Below are 17166 nucleotides of genomic sequence, written 5' to 3' on the forward strand. Positions count from 1 at the left end.
TGCACCCACATTGCACAGGTTGATCCTGGCACGACAGCACAAGAAGCAGCAGGTACAACGTGTCCAGGGCCACAGCGAGGCCTTGAGAAGCAGCTGGGGCTGCCAAACTTCCCCAGCACAAGCCAGTGGGACCCTCACCAGACCCCACAAGCCATCTGCCTGCTCTGCTACCCTCAGTGCTCCACTACTTCTCCCTGCTGCCACCATCACGTTTAGCTCCCAGTGCACCGCGCACGTCCCTTCTCCAGCTCTGCCCTCCACTGGAGCATTAATTTGGGAAAGTAACCCACCATTCCTCCTCCTCCTATTCCTATCCAATGCATTTTAGCGTGACTGCCACACAGACAGCAGAAAAGTAACCAGAAACTCTGGGCACTCCTGGGCCAGAAACCTCCTTGCAAAAGCAAAAGCAAGAGCACAGCACCTCCTGCTGGCACTGCCAGGCTCACAGGGCTGTACCACACAACAGCGGGCACCGGTGCGTGCAGGTGGGGGTGGCACAGAACCAGGAAGTTTGGGGGTGTAAGTACAAGGATACACTGAGATATACACATCTGTATGTAGTGAATCTTATGGTAATTCACTTGGAATAGAACCGCTAAGGAGTGCAGATTGCCGCCTTATCACTTCCTGCAGGCGAGCACTGAGAAGTGCTTTGTCAGTTCTGCGCCCTGCGTGACGAATGTGCAGTGTGACAACTGCTGGCTTTGGGACCGCTCGCTGCCTGCCACCCAGCAATGGAGTTTGTGCTGATGCACAGGATTTGCAAATCGGTTTATATGCGGCCAAAAGTGACCCAGTTCTCAGTGACTTCAGCTAACAGCCACCTGCAGCAGGTACCCAGCACAGAGAAGCCACGGGCCCACTGAGAAGGCTGAGCAAATGAAGCCCATCCCACTCGCTGTCTGACAACACCAGTGTGTGCCCCACACGCAGCTGCTGGTGCACAATTTGCAGCACCCGTGGGACCTCAGCTTCAGCACAGCCCAATGCATTCCTGCCCCACAGCTCCAGGACGGTGGGTCCCCATAGAAGGTGGGCCAGATGCCAAGGTGATGCTGTGCCCTGCCCAGAGGAAAACACCCCTTGGGAAGGCAGGGAAGCAGCATCACGTTCCCCACTGCCCTTCAGCATGGGGACATCAGTGCAGAGAGAGGAGCGCATGCAGACGCAGGCTGGCATTGCCATCAGCAGTGGGGCTTCAGTGTGTTGACATGGGAAGGGATTGAGACACAACCTCCATGTGTAGGCACCTGCACTGGGGTTTTCCTTTACCTCTGCCTTCCCAGCAACACAGCAAAGCGCTGCTCCCTGGTTTTGTTTTTCCCTATGACCAAACCCAACCGCTGAGCCGGCATCCAGCGCCAAAGACTTTCTCTTAAAAGAAAAAAAAACCAACACAACTCTTCACACACCTCTTTGCTGTGCAGCTCTTTGGAGCCCACAGAGATCAGCTCTGCACATCAAAGGCCAGCACAGGGCTTGGACTCGGCCGGCAAAACGCTGCCAGGCACCAGGAGATAGCATCAACACTGGCGGACGCCTCTGAAATCCCACTGGGAAAGGCGAGCAGTGCCGGTGCCAAGCCCACCAGGAAGGGATGGGGAGGGAGCCCTGCTGTGTGTAACTCAGACCCAGCAGTGCGTGAACGGAGTGTTGGCTGCCCTCAGCCCTCTTCTGAGACGTGGCCGTGCAGATGGGCTGACCCAGGAGCCTTACCCACTGGGGTACGTGCTGCCATTGGGGACCACGGGTGGCAGAGGGTCACCTCCAGCACAGCCCCTCTGCACCACTGAGTTCTGCCCTGTGCTGTGAGCTTTCCTCTTCCTTCTCTTCCTCTCCACTGGATCCAAGGGAGGAATGCTGTGTCTCCATTGTGCTGGGACCTTGGCTGGGTCCGGACCACACAGTGTGGCCATGCACAGCACCCACTCGCATCCGAGCACTGAGCGGAGAGGAGCAGCATGCCAACCAACCCTACCCTGGCACCTGGGCTTCCCTCAGCTATGCACATCCTAACCCAGGAATCTGAGGCAGGAGGAATCCGGAGAGCGAGAGGAGGGCTGGAAAAAAACACTTTTCCCATTTTATCATGTACCAGAGCTTCGCTCAGGTCCGCTTCCCTTGGCTCGCACGCTCCGCTGGGTCTACCAGCATACTTTGGGTAATGAAATGCACATTTGCTGGTCAGCTCTAATATATCCAGAGGGACCGTTTTCCGCCTATGTTTGTTTTAAACTTGAGGGTGTTGTGCAGTTGTTCCAATGGCGCAGAGACAGGAGATAAGACATGGCAGGCAGCGCCTGGCTGCGGGGTGCCTGCGGGATTAGCATTTATCCTCTAACTGAAGGGAGACGTGACAACATGAGAAAAGCAAACCACCGCAATGTTTCCTTACAAGGCACGCGCCGAACCCTCGGCACAGCACAGCAGACACTCAGCATCTCATACACTCGTTGCTTATTGCAAAGAGAAACATCTTGTAGGCCATGTTCCCTCTCTGCTCTGCCCTCGGAGCCCCCAGCTGCAGTGCTGCATCCAGGCCTGGGGCCCAGCTCAGGAAAGGTGGGAGCTGTTGCAGCAGGGCCAGGGGAGGTGATGAAGATGCTCAGAGGTTGGAGCAGCTCTGCTATGGAGACAGGCTGAGGTGCCAGAGTGTGCAGCATGGAGAGAAGGCTGCAGGGAAACCTCATTGCGGGCTTCCAGGACTTAAAGGGAGCTTATGAACAGGAGGGGGACCGACTCTTTACACAGTCTGATAGTGACAGGGACTATGGGAGGGAGAATGGCATAAACCACAAGAGGGGAAATTTAGGTTGGATGCACAGCTGGCAAACGAAAGGATCAAACTGAAATACCCCAAACCAGCGTCAGAATGAATGCAACTGCTGCACCACCACACGGGACTCGTCCGTGGCAGGCAATATCCGTGTCCAATAAACCTTTTAAAGGTTCGCTGATCACAGCTAGATGTGTCATAAATCTCCCTGAACAGTTTATTATGCCCATAAATCTCTGTAAAAACGACTTTATCTCATCTGGATTGGCAATTAAGCCCACTTTGCTCTGCCTGCAGCTCCTGTGCAGATGAGGTGCACAATCCTCACCAAGCAAAGCGGGCGCAGAGCCCCCCAACCCCACAGCACTGCCATCACTGCGCTGTGGGGAATGCTGTGGTCCCACACAGAGGTGCATTGCATCCCACAGCTCTTCCCTCTGGAAGCAGACCTGTTAGCAATATTGCCTCTTCCACTTTATCTTCTAAATGTGCTGCTTAAGGAGGGGGAGAAAAAATTAGCTTAGAGGATTACTCGGCGTGCCTTTGCCACAAAGCATGCCCTGCTTCTAATGCAAGGGATGTTTTTGCTGCTGAGGGCTTAGCGGATGCTTTGTCAACAGTCCTTATTGTGAAATGCTGACGTTTTATGGTTCCGTGTAAATCAGGTGGATGAATGCACAGCCATCATCTGCTTGGCTTTCAACTACAAGGCCCAGTTCTGCGTTGCCCTGCCTCCCCTGTGACTTGTGTTCCCATCCAGTCGTTTGCTTTGTCATCAGGCGAACAGATCGTTTCCCCCATGGGAACTGACACACGGCATCTTCAGAACCACGGCATCCTGAGTGGGAAGGGATCCATGAGGACCACGAGCCCAGCCATCCCCATCACCACCTCGGGAAGGGACCAGGAGCTGGCAAAGTACCCAAAGGAGAGGTCCTAAGCATCCCTGGGGCTCTGCAGGGCACCTCTCTCTGGAACTCATGCACAGCTGGAGTCACTCTGGGGGCTTCATGATGAGCTGTGGGATCATTTGCCAAAAGAACCCTACCTCAGGGACACAGAGCCTCGCCTGGGGAGCACAGGCCGCATGGAGCCAGGCCGGGTTCCCAGCATGGCAGTGTGGATGCACACAGCACCCAGATGGGGACTGTGGTTTCCATGGCAACACTCGGATGCCACTGCAGAGGATTAGATGCTGGCAGGACGAGAAGCAGGGCTGGGGAAGGAGGTGAAGCTCTGACAGGGACGCCATGGATGGACAGAGGCCCTCAGCACCGATTTTCACGCCCATCTTCCCTTTTTCAATTCTTTTCCAGCATGAAAGTCCCAATTTAAATGGCAGGCTTTGACACCATCAGAAACTTTCAGAGCGTTTCACACACTGCCCCTTCCTCCCGCGTCATCACAGCCATGTCTGCCATGGAAATAAAGGGGTCTGCACGGCCCAGCCCCAAATCTGCCTCGCATTGAGACCCTTTGAAAGGGCATGAATGCGAAGTGTGGGCAAAATGATTTCTTTATTTATAAAGACCATATCTCTCGTCATTCTAATCCACTCCAAATCCTGCACAGCTGCAGGTTCAGTCATGAATACACAAATGGGCAACAAACAAACAACAGCAAGTCGCCATACGCAAGGTGGGCAGAGGGAGCATTCTGTTGGGCTGGCTGCTGCCAGGGTCTGGGCAGCCCCTTCATGCACAAACCCCATCCCTGCAGGGCCGTGCTGGCTGCTGCCAAGTGCCCCTTTGCACACACCAGCTCTGCTCTCTGCTGCAGTGCTGAATGGGCACGTTGAGCAGCAGGCATGCAGCAGAAATCGAGGCAGAGCAGTGCAAAGCACCAACAGGACCAAGCAGAGCTTCCTAAGGGCTGCCTTGCAGAAAGGATGATTTTACTCATGCAATGAAAAGAGCAGGAGCTGGGCACAGGGTTGGGCATGGGGCTGGTCACAATGCAGCTCCTCATCTCCCAGCCTCACATGATGAGAGACGACAGGTTTGCCCACTGAGGGTGTGGGGCCCTGCACCAGAACAGGGCACCATGGGGCCACAACAGCGCCTGGAGAGCATATGACAAATTCAGTGTCAAAATAAACAGCTCCAAAGAGGCTCGGCCAGCTGATCCCCTCGTCGTGCTCACACTCACGGCGTCCAACCCAAACACAGCCCTCACGCTGCCGGTGGTCCAACACAGAGACGGGCAGGAGGGACACGGAGGGTGTCAGCCAACAGGAGGGGGTCAGCAGGACGGCTGTGGGGCACAGTGGGGCTCACCGTGATGGGGAACCACATGGAATGCAGGGGCAGAAGAACTGTTACCCCGGCGTCTGTGTGGGTCAGCGCAGTGCGATGCCCGCATCAGCGCAGCACTGACAGCCCTGCTGCCTGCCCACCCCCACCCCGCACAGCCCACAATATGAGAAAGGGTCCCGTCATCCCCCAGCCCCTGAAATCGCCTTTCTTAAAAAAAAAAGGGTCCCTGAAACAAATGGCAGCAAATCCCGATGCAGAGTGCACAATGGGAGCTTCAGTCCTGCCCAGGGGGAGGGGGCGAGGGGCTGTCAGTGCCCAAATAAATTCAATTTGCTCGTTAAGAGGCAAAGGGGACCGCGGGTATTCAGGGCCCCAATTAACATTCCAGTGGCACTGCTCTGCTTTCGAGGAACAATCACTTTTTTGGGGAGGGAAGGGGGGAGTGATGAGCGTTGGATGCTCCCGGAGAAAGGAGCCACGTCCCCACCCCAACAGAGCCCGAGCTCATGTGTGTGATGGGAACCACCAAACAAAACCAAGAATACACAAAGATGGAGCCTGCGCCAACAGAACCTGCAGATAAAGCCTCTCATGTCCACCATCCAGCATCATTTGCCTTCCCTGCTGATCTAAATGCTGTCTGCACAGACTGTGGTAACAGAAAGAGGCAGCTTGCTGCTGGGCTGCTGACAGTGGTGTTCCATTGGGGTGATGAAGAACAGTGCCATGAGCCACAGCACAGCCCCACGCAGGGCTGGGTGCTTGGCAGCAGGGGGTTCTGCTTCCAGCAGGGCTGGTGGTGTGGGCAGAGCCCTCAGGGCAATATTTAAGGGTGTCCAACAGCTCTCTACGTTGGAGGAAAAGTGCCAGAGTGGCTCCCAGGGAGGTGGGGGGCAGCAGAAAGGGCTGTGTCTATCTGAGCATCCACAGCCTCCACCCCAGGTCCAAAGAGCTGGGCCTTCTTACCCCACACAAAGGCCTGCATGCAGAAGGAGCTCCCTCTCAGGTCAGCACTGGGCTCTATTTTTCCCTGCCATGTCCCTGTCCTACCACCTGAGCAATTGATGCCACAGATGCTCACTGGAAGTACCTTCAGTGGCCACAAGGAACAGTAAATGACACCGTGAACAAAAACCTGAAATGAAAGAGCTGAGCTGTGGGCTGGACTCTGGAAGAAGAATCCAACCATGAAACAGAGAGCCCAGCTCTCAAGTAGGAAAGACTGCTGCCAGAGGGGATGCATGAACCAAAGCCAGGCTCAGCTGTGCTCTGCCCACTCCCACCCCGCAGATCACACGTGTGCCTCCTCCCCTGGCGATGCCATCACTGCTGCAGTCAAATGAGGGATGAGCTGTCCCACCTCCAGCACAGCCCCACAGTGCCCTATGCACATCCCCACACAGTGGCCCCTTCAGAACGTTCCTCCCTCTCTCCAGGAGCTCCAACAGAAGCACCAGCACACGGTGGAATGGGGCACATGCAGGGTCACTCCGGGACATTGGCTTTCATATTGCCATCTCTAAGTGCCCAGAAGAGCTTGGAAAACCCTCACCATGCAGGATACACCCAGTGCCGAGAAGCGTGAAGATCTACAAGCTGAACATTGTCACCATCTGCAGAAGCCTGAGCTATTTCTGCCTCTGCAAACATTCCCTTGTAGAAACTGGCTCTTCTTTCCAAAGCCTCCAAACTGGTCATTAAAAAAATAAAACATGAGAGCGGAGAAGTGAGATGACCGAAATGCTAATGGGAGCCCCGGGTCAAACCGCCTCCCCTGTCACCAAGCCCTCCTTGCCAGCACATTCCTGCCACTAATGAGGCCCCGCCGCTTCCTCCTTCCTCCTCAAGTTGCTCCTGGTGATGCAAATCCACCGTCTTTGTTTCTATTCTTGGAGGAAAAACAGAACCAAAGTAAATAGCAAAACAGCTCTTAGGTTTCAGGATCCTTTCTTTTTCCACCCTTCCCAACAGGGCAGGGCTGCCGTTGCCGTCAGAGCGAGGTGACACCTGACCCCAGACATCGTCCTGCGCCCGCCGGAAACGCTCTGCTAATCTCCAGTCTCCGATGTCCCCACGGAGAAACCTGCAGGACTCGATGACCATTACGTGTCCCTTCCACCTTGGGATGCTCTATGACTCTCAGAACTCTGCTTCCCAGTGCTCCCAAGGAGTTCAGGATGGCACCAGCAGCCTCCCAGCAAGGGCAGGGTCTGCAGAGAGCACAACGTGCACCCAGTGCAGGCACAGCTGTCCCCTCCAGCAGGTTGGGGAGGTGTCCCCAGCAGAACACCTCTGCCTGAGGAGCTGATCCCATCCCAGGCTGCACCCAGAGAGACCTTGTGCTGCCCAGTGTGTGCCCACCACCAGGGCACAGGTGCACAGTGCTGCACAGCAATGCAAATAAGAGCTGCCATCACCCTGCGGGTGCCAGCAGAACAAGCAGCCGGTGCAGCAAGGTGATGGCTGTGCTGCCATCATGCTGGAGGGCAGCCAGAAGCTGGGGCTGAAATCAGCTCTGATGCTGCTCAACTCCCGCAGAGGCTGCAAACAGATGGCACAGACAGGTAAGTTGGTGATTTTGCAATGCAACTCTCTATTCAGCTAGAGATTCTGCCTACAACATCCCCAAAATCACTCGCTGGGGTTCAGTGAAGCCCGGCATGCAGACAGCTCCAGGTTAGGTGATCAGAGCTGGCCAAGGGCAGCAGCAGATGGATGCTCCTAGGGGCACTGGGGCCATTCTACTGCAGTCCCACTTCCACGGCTCTGCTGGAAGGCAGCAGTGGAGGGCACAGCTCTGCTCTGGGCACAGCTGCAGGAAAGAGCAGACACAGCCCCACAGAGCCCAGCAGCTCTCATTAGTGCTGTTCAGACATGACCGTTGCCCTCCTACCCTCCCTCACTTGGACACAAGAACACGAGGGTGCGAAGGCGGGGAGAACTCAGATCTCTTCAACAGGGGAAGGGAGAGGGCAAACAAACCCTCTGCCTTCCTGCAGAGCTGGGGAAGGAAGGGTGCGAGCAGCGCGAGGGCCGCCGATAGGCGTGCGGCAGCACCCTGAAGTGCAGTGCTGCAGAGACCTCTTGCAGCACAGTGCTGCTACTGCATGCCTGCCTGCAGCCCAGCGTGGGAGAGCAGCACACTGCACACTGCTGCACACGCAGCTCATCCAGTGCAAAGTGTCACCTGTGGACGGACACTGCCCTCAGTGGCTGCTAGCTCTGCTGCCCATCCACCTGGCACATCCTTGAGGCCTGATCCTTGAAACCACCACGACGTGCAAAAGGCTTGCAAGCATCTCACTGCAGGGAGCTGCTTGCAGGTAAGGTGCTTTGCAGAGAGCTGCCCCATTTCATCAGGCATGCAGGGCACTGCTCAGAGCCCCACATCTGCAGACTGTGAGCTGTGAGCGCATGAAGACAGCGCAGCAGCCAGGTGTGCTGTCTGGTGACTGGGGGACAAACTGCGAGAGAGTTTTTAAAAAGAATAAGACAGCACGTCTACCAAGGCAAACATAAGAAAGTGCCACAGGAGGAACAAGAGGCCCTGTAACCAGCAGCAAATGTGACCTATTACACCTGGCCTGAGCAGTGAGCAGGCTGGGATTCAAGGATGTGCAACCACGGAGCCATTCCTGCTGTCAAAAAAGAAATGAGAAGAAATCAGGATGGCAAAAGACACCCGGCTGTGCCCTTTAGGACCACCAGGAGCAGCCCTGACTGCCAGGATGTGGACACCAGAGGGACCCAGGTGGAAGGTGCACGGCCACTGCCACCATCACACAGCCACTAGGAGGGGACAGGCAGTGGTGGCACACCAGGACCTCCTCACCATGACCAGATCCTGCCCCCTGCTCCAGCCCTGCCAGTACAGGGCCAGGTGTCCTTGCTGCACCCGCAGCCCCACTGCTCCTGCACAGCACCAAGCCAGGAGAGGGAGCAAACAGTGTGGATTCATGGGAGATGGAATGCTTTGTTCTTGGGGCTGGGACATGTGGGATCTAGAGGCCATTTCCCAGCATTTTGCAAGTTAGGAGCAAATCCAACCCACACCTGCCCTTGTAGGAGGGAGCCCTGAGCCTTGACACAAGCTCCCACCAACACCCCACCTGCAGAATGGCAGCCCTCAAACCAAAGTCTGTCTCAGCAATAAAGCCCTTCCCATTTCAAGCCCAGGGACTCTCCCATTTCTCCCACTGTTTCAGGCACCACCATAGACTGTATGCCCATACGCTGCTCATCCAGGGCTCTCACACCCAATAGAACAGCATATGCAGGCAATATGCAAACACTGTGTGCTCTTGTCCTGTACCAAGTGCTGTGTGAATATCAGTGAGTGGGTCCCAGAGGCACTCTCCCTTTGGAATCCTGGGACATTTCCAACCCCCAAACCTTCCTTCTGAAGCAGGAATGCACTCTGGCTGTGACCAAAGGTCCCCAGGGCCAGAACACTGGTGCTGCAGGTCGCATTTAAAGCAAAAGAAAAATACAACTCCATTGATGTTACTGAAAACAAGTCCAACCCTGGTGGAAACAGCTGATGAGCACAGTGTGCTGGCTGGCACCACTAAGCAGAACTCCCCTTGCAAAGCCCTGAGCCATGTTTGCACACACAGACCAAAGCACCTGCAGCACGGCCTGCCTGTGCTGCTGCTCAGTGCCCAGGAGATGATGCGTGCTTGGTGCTGCTCTGCTTCAGAGGTGGGTGTTCAGCACACAGCGAGGCACCCCAGTGCACCCAGACCCACCCTTCCATGCAAAGAGTAATGCAAAGGAAGGTGGTGTGGTCGCATGCTGAGTTAGGCTGCATCTGCTCCACATCTTCAATGCCATCCTCCCGGAGCACCACACGAGCCTTGCTTGGATCTGGGAGACACCTCCCTTTGACTGGGATGAGAGAGCAGCCCAGCAGGTTGCACACCCCTTCCCAGGACTTCCCCACACCTGCTTGGGCACTGGGGCACCACAAGATGCTGCTGCAGCTCAGCCCACGTCAGTCTGAGCAGGAAGCAGCTGTGCCCCGCTCCTATTTGCTGGCTGTGACTCGTGGCTCCCCACTGATCTGCAACTCCGAGTGATTCACACCCGGTCTCTCCCCCTCAGTGCCCACTCCCTGGGATTGTTCTCAGCCGGATGAGCAGCTGCCCGGCGCGAGCGTTCCATCATCATTGATTATGTTTGCAATTTTTATTGGAATACTCATCGATGAACAACAGTCAGCAAGCGAGCGCTGTGCCGAGGGCAGATGGGCACAACGGGATGATGCAGCGCAGCTCTCATCCACCTCCACGCGTGCTTCCTTAGACACACGCTGCCACTGAGCTCTGCAGCACCCTTGCTGCCTTCTTTAGCCCTTTTGTGAATGGTGACCCACCTGCTGAATGGCTCCAACCCTTCTTTTTCCTCCTGTTCTTGAAGCATACGTTGTAAACAAGAATCACAGAACGGTCAGGTTGGAAAGGACACTAAAGATCTCCCAGCCCCAGCCCTGCCATGGGCTGTACCCCCCAGCTCAGGCTGCCCAGAGCCCATCTGTAGCCACAGACGCCTTCAGGGACGGAGCACTCACAGCTCTGGGCAGCAGATGGAATCAGGGCAGGGCTGACCGTGGGCATCCAACAGATCCAGCAGGTGCTTGCATGCTTCAGGACAAGATCCAGTGGTGGGGGTAACACAGGGATGGGGAAGGGATGGCTCTCACCACTCAGAAACCACAACCCCACGTTGTGCCCCTCGCAGTGTGGGTCCCTGCACAGCCCCAGCCTGACACGTGCCCCATGCCAAGGGACGCGTGCGGCTGTGACAGCGGCACAGCAGTGACCAAACGCTCCCAGCTCTCAAAGACAGGGACTGTGCCAACGTCAGCAGCCTGAGAGCAGTGCAAGGGGAAGGCTCGTCAGAAAGAAAATTCATTCTGACAATCACAGAAATCGGAATTCATTTAAAATTCAAATTATGCAAATTCCAGTAATCCCTACATGCAGATCCATCACATGCCAGCAGTGGGACGGCAGACACGCCACTGGCTGCGGCTCGCAGAGATCCATCCATCACCAGCTCTGCAGACTGTGCAGGGCTGCAGGCAGCACCCACCAAGTCCCCCAGCAATGGCACCAAAGGGAAAAGCTGCCATACCCCCACGGGCACAGGGTGCAGGCCCCAGGGGCTCCCATGCCAGCTGCAGGAAGTCCTCTCATGGAGAAGCATGGATGAGTGCTGCAAATATGAAGCCTCCAATGGGCTTCAATGGCCCCAAAAATGGGGACCCTGCTTCATCTGCACCCGGCCACACCATCAACACCTTTCAGCCACAAGGATGGAGGAACAAGGACACAAGGAAATAAAAGTCATACACAAACCCTGCCGCGTTCCTATCAGCCCTGTGGATGTACCCTGGAGAGCTGAAGGTCCCCAAAACCAACGAGCAAAAGCCCTCATGGAGGCAGAGGCCAAAAAGAACCACACACAGAGCACGGAGAGCTGGAAGAGAGCACAGTGCCCACTACTTACCCCGCAGCAGGACTGCCCCAGCTGTACCCTGCAGTCCCTCAGACCCCACATCCTGCTGCTGCTGCTATTGCTGCTGCTGCTGCTCATAGACATTCCCGATACTGCCACTGCCTTCCCCAGCATAGGGCAGCAGCTCGGGGTTCCCTCTCACTGGATCCCAAGTGCTGGATCCCAACCAGCTCCTGCAAAGTCCTTGCCACAGGAAGGATCAGCACCAGGGAGCACACAAACCACTACCTTCAGTGGTGCGGTCCATGCAGTGCAAGGGGCAGGAATGAGCCCTATGCAGCACCCCACACATTGCAGGGGGCAGCCTCCAGACCCAGCCTGTGCCAGCAGGTGGATCAGCCCTTCCTCGGGGAAAGGGGGGAAGCAAACAGACCCAGGAGCAGCAGGTTTATGAAGATGCATTGCAGCTGCCCATGCCTCGCAGCAGGTGAGCCCTGCCAGCCTGGGCTGATCGCCTGACAGCACTTCAGGTTACACTGGCGCACAGCGCCTGTTCTGCTCCCATTGTAGCAAAGCCCTCATCCATTTCCAACCAACGCCGGCTGCCTTTCAGTGCAAGGACACCCAAGCCCTCATTACAACCCCAAGCCAGTAACGAGGCGGGAGGAAGGCCACACAAAGCTCTATATCAGGTGTCTGTAGGAAAGGGAAGACGCAGAGCCCATTAAACATTGATGGGGAGCGCGCAGCACCCACAGAGCAGTGGGAGGAGGGCTGCCCCAGGGGCTGGGGGCTGCTCCCTGCACACCCTGCAGCCCCGAGCCCTTGGAAAGGCCCAAGTGCTGCGTGTTGAGGCAGAGCAGTGCCCACTCCTTTTTGCCTTGAGCCCCTTTTTGTTGCGACCAGAGGTGAGGCGATGGGGATAACCGCACTGTGCACTGCCTGGTGAGCAGCAGCCACCCAACCCTATGGCAGTGCTGTGACTAGGAGCCACCGAGCCTGCCCAGCATAGCAGGTGTGGGCAAACTGAGCAGCATCAGGCCGGAGAGAGACGTGTCTTTAGTTTTGTCATCCACGCATACAGCCAACCCTCTGCCATGCCAGTGTTTTGCAAAGCCACGTGGGTGGGTTGCATCACCCCAAGTACTCACAAACTGCCGCCGCAGCCGGGTCCGGACGCGCTCAGCCTTGGTCTCAGCGGGATGCACGGCGTAGCCCAGCGAGCCCAAGTGGTTGTCAACAGAGAGGCTCTTCCGCATGTAGAAGGAACGCATCCGAAAGTGGCTGAACGGGGCGTCCTCCACCGCCGTGCGGAGCTGCGGCTGCAGCGGGGCATCGCCGGGGGGGTCCATGCCATCGTCCTCCAGCCGCCAGGCGTCCCCTGAGGACAGAGGGACAGAGGGACAGCCGCCCTGTCAGAGCTGTGCTCACCCCTGGTTGCACGCCCAGGATGAGGGTGGAGATGCCCACCCAGACCTCCTCCATGCATCCCACCGCAGGGCACAAGGGCTGGGTGCTGCCCCATGGGAGTTCACGTCCCTGCCACAAGTCCCAGGTGTTCCCTCCTCATTCAGCAGCTCCCAGCCCATCAGAGCCCAACGAGGCAAACTCCTCTCAACTGTTTCCACCCATCCACTGCTCTCTGGGGTCTGGGGCCACCGTTCCCAGAGCACAGAGCACTGCAGCACAAAAGGCTGGGACAGTGCTGAGCACTCCTCGCTGCACTAAAAGGGAAAACAGGCAAAGCACACAGGTGACATCTCCATAGCATCACTACTTCCCAAGCAGCCCGGGTACGGATACTGCGTGCTTCTTGCTGCCTGACAGACAGTGAACTTTCCTCTTCCACCCCCCACCCCCCCACAGCCCAAACTGCTTCTCAAAAGCAAGAACAAATGAACAAAGCAACCCCGTGCTCAACCCTGCAAAACCCAGGCCAGCAGCACAAAGGCAGTGGTGAGGGCTGGTGCTGCTGCCTGCTCCTGCGGCTGCACCGCTTTGTTGGCTTTCTGAGCAGCCCGGCGTTGGGGGGCACAATACAGCAACCAGGGCTGGGGAGCAAAGTCCTTCAGAGCTGAAAGCAGATAAAGGCCTTAAGGAGAAAAACAGCCAGAGTGAAGGCGAGTGAAGAAGAGAAAGGAAGAGGCTACAGCTGCCAACAAAGGCGACCCGGAGCAGTGCAATACCTAGGAGCTATTTTTATTATTCTTTTTAGCCCTGCTCTGAATTTAATCAGCTGCGCCGCTCCTCTCCAAATGTCAGCTCGTACAACACAGGAGCGGCTGTTTGAAAGCTGTGATTACTCCAGGCACAAACACGTCAATCGGGACCAGCCCTGGCTGCCACCACACAGCAGCCCCACGCAGATCGGGCTGCAAAGCTGGGGCAGCTCCCAGTGGCAGGGCACCATGCATCCCAAGGCCCCATTCACCCCCCACCCCATGACATCCCGCAGTGGGACGGCTTGGAGCACGCTGAGCTGCCCTGGAATTGTCACCTGCTCGGGTACAGTGGGTGTAGGGAGGCAACACAGAGGAAGTCAGGACCTTACCTCCTCCAAAACAAGGACAAGAGGGAATAACCTGAAGTTGCGACAGGGTTGGATATTAGGAAACATTTCTTCTCTGAAACAACATTGATGCACTGGTATGGGCTGCCCGAGGAATGCCAGGGGCTTTGCTCTGTACCAGGATTCAGATCTCCACCGTGCATCCAGGTCTGTCCTTGCCCACCCTGCCTCAATGGCCCTGAAGCTCCTGAGGGAGCAGCCCTGACCCCGCACAGCCACTGCCATCCCATCCCTCGTGTCCCCATGGGCACAGCAACCATCCACAGCCCTCCATCCCACGCCCAGACCTGCTGCGTCAGAATTAGGAGCATCAGGAAACAAAGCACAGTCTGCAGAGCATTAAAATTAATCCAGGGCTCGGCCAGCTGCTGGGTAGCTTGCAGCAATCTGACAGTGAGGGCGTTAGATTAAAAAAATAATAAAAATCTTTAAAAAGTCAAAGGGTGTTGGGCAGAGGCAGCTGCTTTGTAGGGGTTTTATTTTGCACTGGATTGCCAGCCCTGGCTCACGAGCTTTATCTCTGTTTCAGTGCTAATCACCTTCCCCATCACTCCTATGGCCCCAGCGTGACTCTGCTGGCACCAGAAGCGTGAAACACTTTGCCCATCAGTGCTTTTGCCAATAAAATTGCTCAGAGCAGCTGGGCCAGCCGTATTGGTATTTCATCAGGATCAGTGCAAGAGCAGAACACGACAAAAGCCTCAGTTGCCAAGAAGGCCAACCCCAACCCCCGGGTGGGGAGCATCCATCACAGCGCATCCCCAGGGCAGGAGCACGGGAAGGTGGAGCAGCCACTGTGCCCCTGCTCCCCAAGGAGGGCAGCCAGCTGTGCCCTGAAACCACTGCATGCCAGAGCACAGAGGCACCTCGGCCCACTGCAGAGCTCAAAGGAGTGAGGAGCAGCAGCTCGCTGGGCTGGAGCTGAGCACCATCTCCAAGTGGGGGTGCCCTCCTGAGCCCCCCTCAGCTTTGGCACCAACGTAACGAAAGATGGAAAAGTTTAAACGACGGCCTCAAGGAAAGGCTCAGAGATGGGCAGGCAAAAAAATCATCAAGAATGGCAGATCTGGGAGCAGGACAACTCCATAGGGAGCAGCGCTGGGATTTGCCTGGTTGGCAGTGACTCTGGAGAACCAGGCCGCATTCGACAGAGGTTTGCAGACCCCCGTGCACTCACCAGCAGATGGGACCGTGCAGCCCTTCTGGCCATCGGGGGCTGAGTGCTTCTGGTAGGGCTTCTGCTCCGGCATCGCCTCCCGGAACGCTGCAGAGTCGAGGAGGGGAATCCTGCTCAGCACTGGGGACTGCGGGATGCTGGGCAGCGTCCGGGACTTCCCCAGGAGAGGCCTCTGCAACTTTCTGTCCAGGGATCTGCAAGGAGAGAACACAGGGCTCACTGCAGGCCCAGGCATGGCTGCTTTGAGTCACGTCCTTCCCCGCAGGATGCTTTGCCATGTGCTGCCCCTGGATGGGGCACAACACCAAAGTGCAACCCCGGCTTGCAAGGCTGCAGCCGTTTGGGCAAACCTTCTCCTTTTGCATTCTGATTGGGATTTGCATCCTGAGCTGCAAGCCACAGTCAGCACCAACAGCACATCGAGCACTCAGCACCTCCCAGCCAGTCCATCTTAAGACGCACAGATAATCAGAAATGAGCAAATAAACCAGAGGCACCAGGACTGAAATGATACGAATTGTGAACAAGAGAATGAAAGCTCTGCCCACCCTCCACTGCAGCTCTGTGCCTCATCCCACTGCCACTTCTGTCAGACCTCAAATATTTCCTTCTTTCTTGCATGTAAGTCTCAGTGCTCCTCCAAATGTGCCTGCATGCAGCTCTGTTTGTTGCAGAGCACCATCAGCATGTGGGACATTAACGCTGCTTTGTACCTACTGTGCTGCTCACATGGACTACATGAGGGTCAAAGGGGCGAACTCGTGCTGTTGGAGGAGAACTTTGGAGCTGCAGACAACAATTTCTATTTCAACCCCTAACCTGTTTCCATCTGACTTGAATCCCCAAGCAAAGGCAGTGCTGGAGATGCACCGTGCATTGTGCCACGGCCAGCAGCCAGTGCTGCTGCTGGGACATCGTGCAGCACCGTGCGCTTCGTGAGCCGGCCCCAGCGCCGTGCGTTACCAAGGCTGCCACATGCCATTAGTAAAGAGCCTTGATGGGAGTGTACAGCTCAATTAGAAAAGCCATCATCAACACAGCTACAGCCCATCAACAGCAGCTGTTCAGTGCTTGGTGGAAAGGAGAGCGCATACGCAAGTCTTGCCAGCCCCATCGCTGCCAGGTTCTCTCCTTCCAGCTCTGGGAATGCCACAGGGTGAGGGCGGGTGGCACCAAGCTGATGGCACAGCACAGACCGCTCCGGCATCACCCATTCTGCAGCACCCAGGGCACAGGTGCTGCTTCCTCAGGCATTTATTGAAAGCAAACCACCCAGCCAAAGCAGCCACTGGAGCAAGGAAAAGCCGGTGCCTGCCCCACAGCCACGTCCTGGCTGGAGAGGTCCGCACCGCACAGCTTCATTGCTGCAGGGAAGGAGGGGAAGGGCTGAGCAGAGAGAAAAGGGAAGGAGGCAGAGAGAAGGCCAATGCAAGTCAGCCAGGGAAAGACAGCACTCAAGCACTGTCTCCACAAACCTTTCCTCACCTTTTATTTCAATGTGGGAGAAACCACCCTCCAAAATACCCTTCTCAGCACAGCCCAGGCTGGTTTGTCCTTGTTCTCAGAGGCAACACAGGGCCTCTGCCTCCCCCACAGCACGGATGGAATGACCCCAGGCTAACTAACCCTCCTATGGGACAGCACAGGGCTCACAGCTGCACTTCCTCCTCTGTCCATCAGCCATCTCGCCCTCAACCCATCCATCCACCCCCTAAATCTGCCATGAACCAGGAGCTCATGAATCTGGGTGACCCACAGAGCCCCCCGGGTGGTGCCCCAATGAAGCAGGGATAGCTCAGCCCCTGTGGGCTGTGGGGATGTTCTGACACCACCGCAGCTCAGTCCGAGCCCCACACTGCTGCCAGCAGAGCCTCCACCAAACTGCCTTTGTGCTGCTAGGTGCTACCAGGGGCTGAGGAGCGAAGGG

The 17166-nt window shown here is 56.4% G+C and overlaps 1 protein-coding gene across 9 annotated transcripts in view; it reads right to left on the bottom strand.

Moving 5' to 3' along the window:
- The window catches only part of LOC125700636 (ankyrin repeat and fibronectin type-III domain-containing protein 1-like), a 132766-nt gene that overhangs the window by 74456 nt on the left and 41144 nt on the right, over window positions 1-17166 (bottom strand). For 8 of the 9 annotated variants that reach the window (XM_048961593.1, XM_048961598.1, XM_048961599.1 and 5 more), the window contains 2 exons: window positions 15240-15433; window positions 12645-12874 (listed from right to left, as the gene is read on the bottom strand). In XM_048961593.1, coding sequence (XP_048817550.1) covers window positions 12645-12874; window positions 15240-15433 — 424 coding nt within the window. Of the gene's footprint in view, window positions 1-12644; window positions 12875-15239; window positions 15434-16724; window positions 16903-17166 lie in introns of those variants that run through there. The other variant, XM_048961600.1, reaches the window with a different exon arrangement.

This window comes from Lagopus muta, chromosome 15 (assembly GCF_023343835.1).
Source record: "Lagopus muta isolate bLagMut1 chromosome 15, bLagMut1 primary, whole genome shotgun sequence".
NCBI classification, from domain to species: domain Eukaryota; kingdom Metazoa; phylum Chordata; class Aves; order Galliformes; family Phasianidae; genus Lagopus; species Lagopus muta.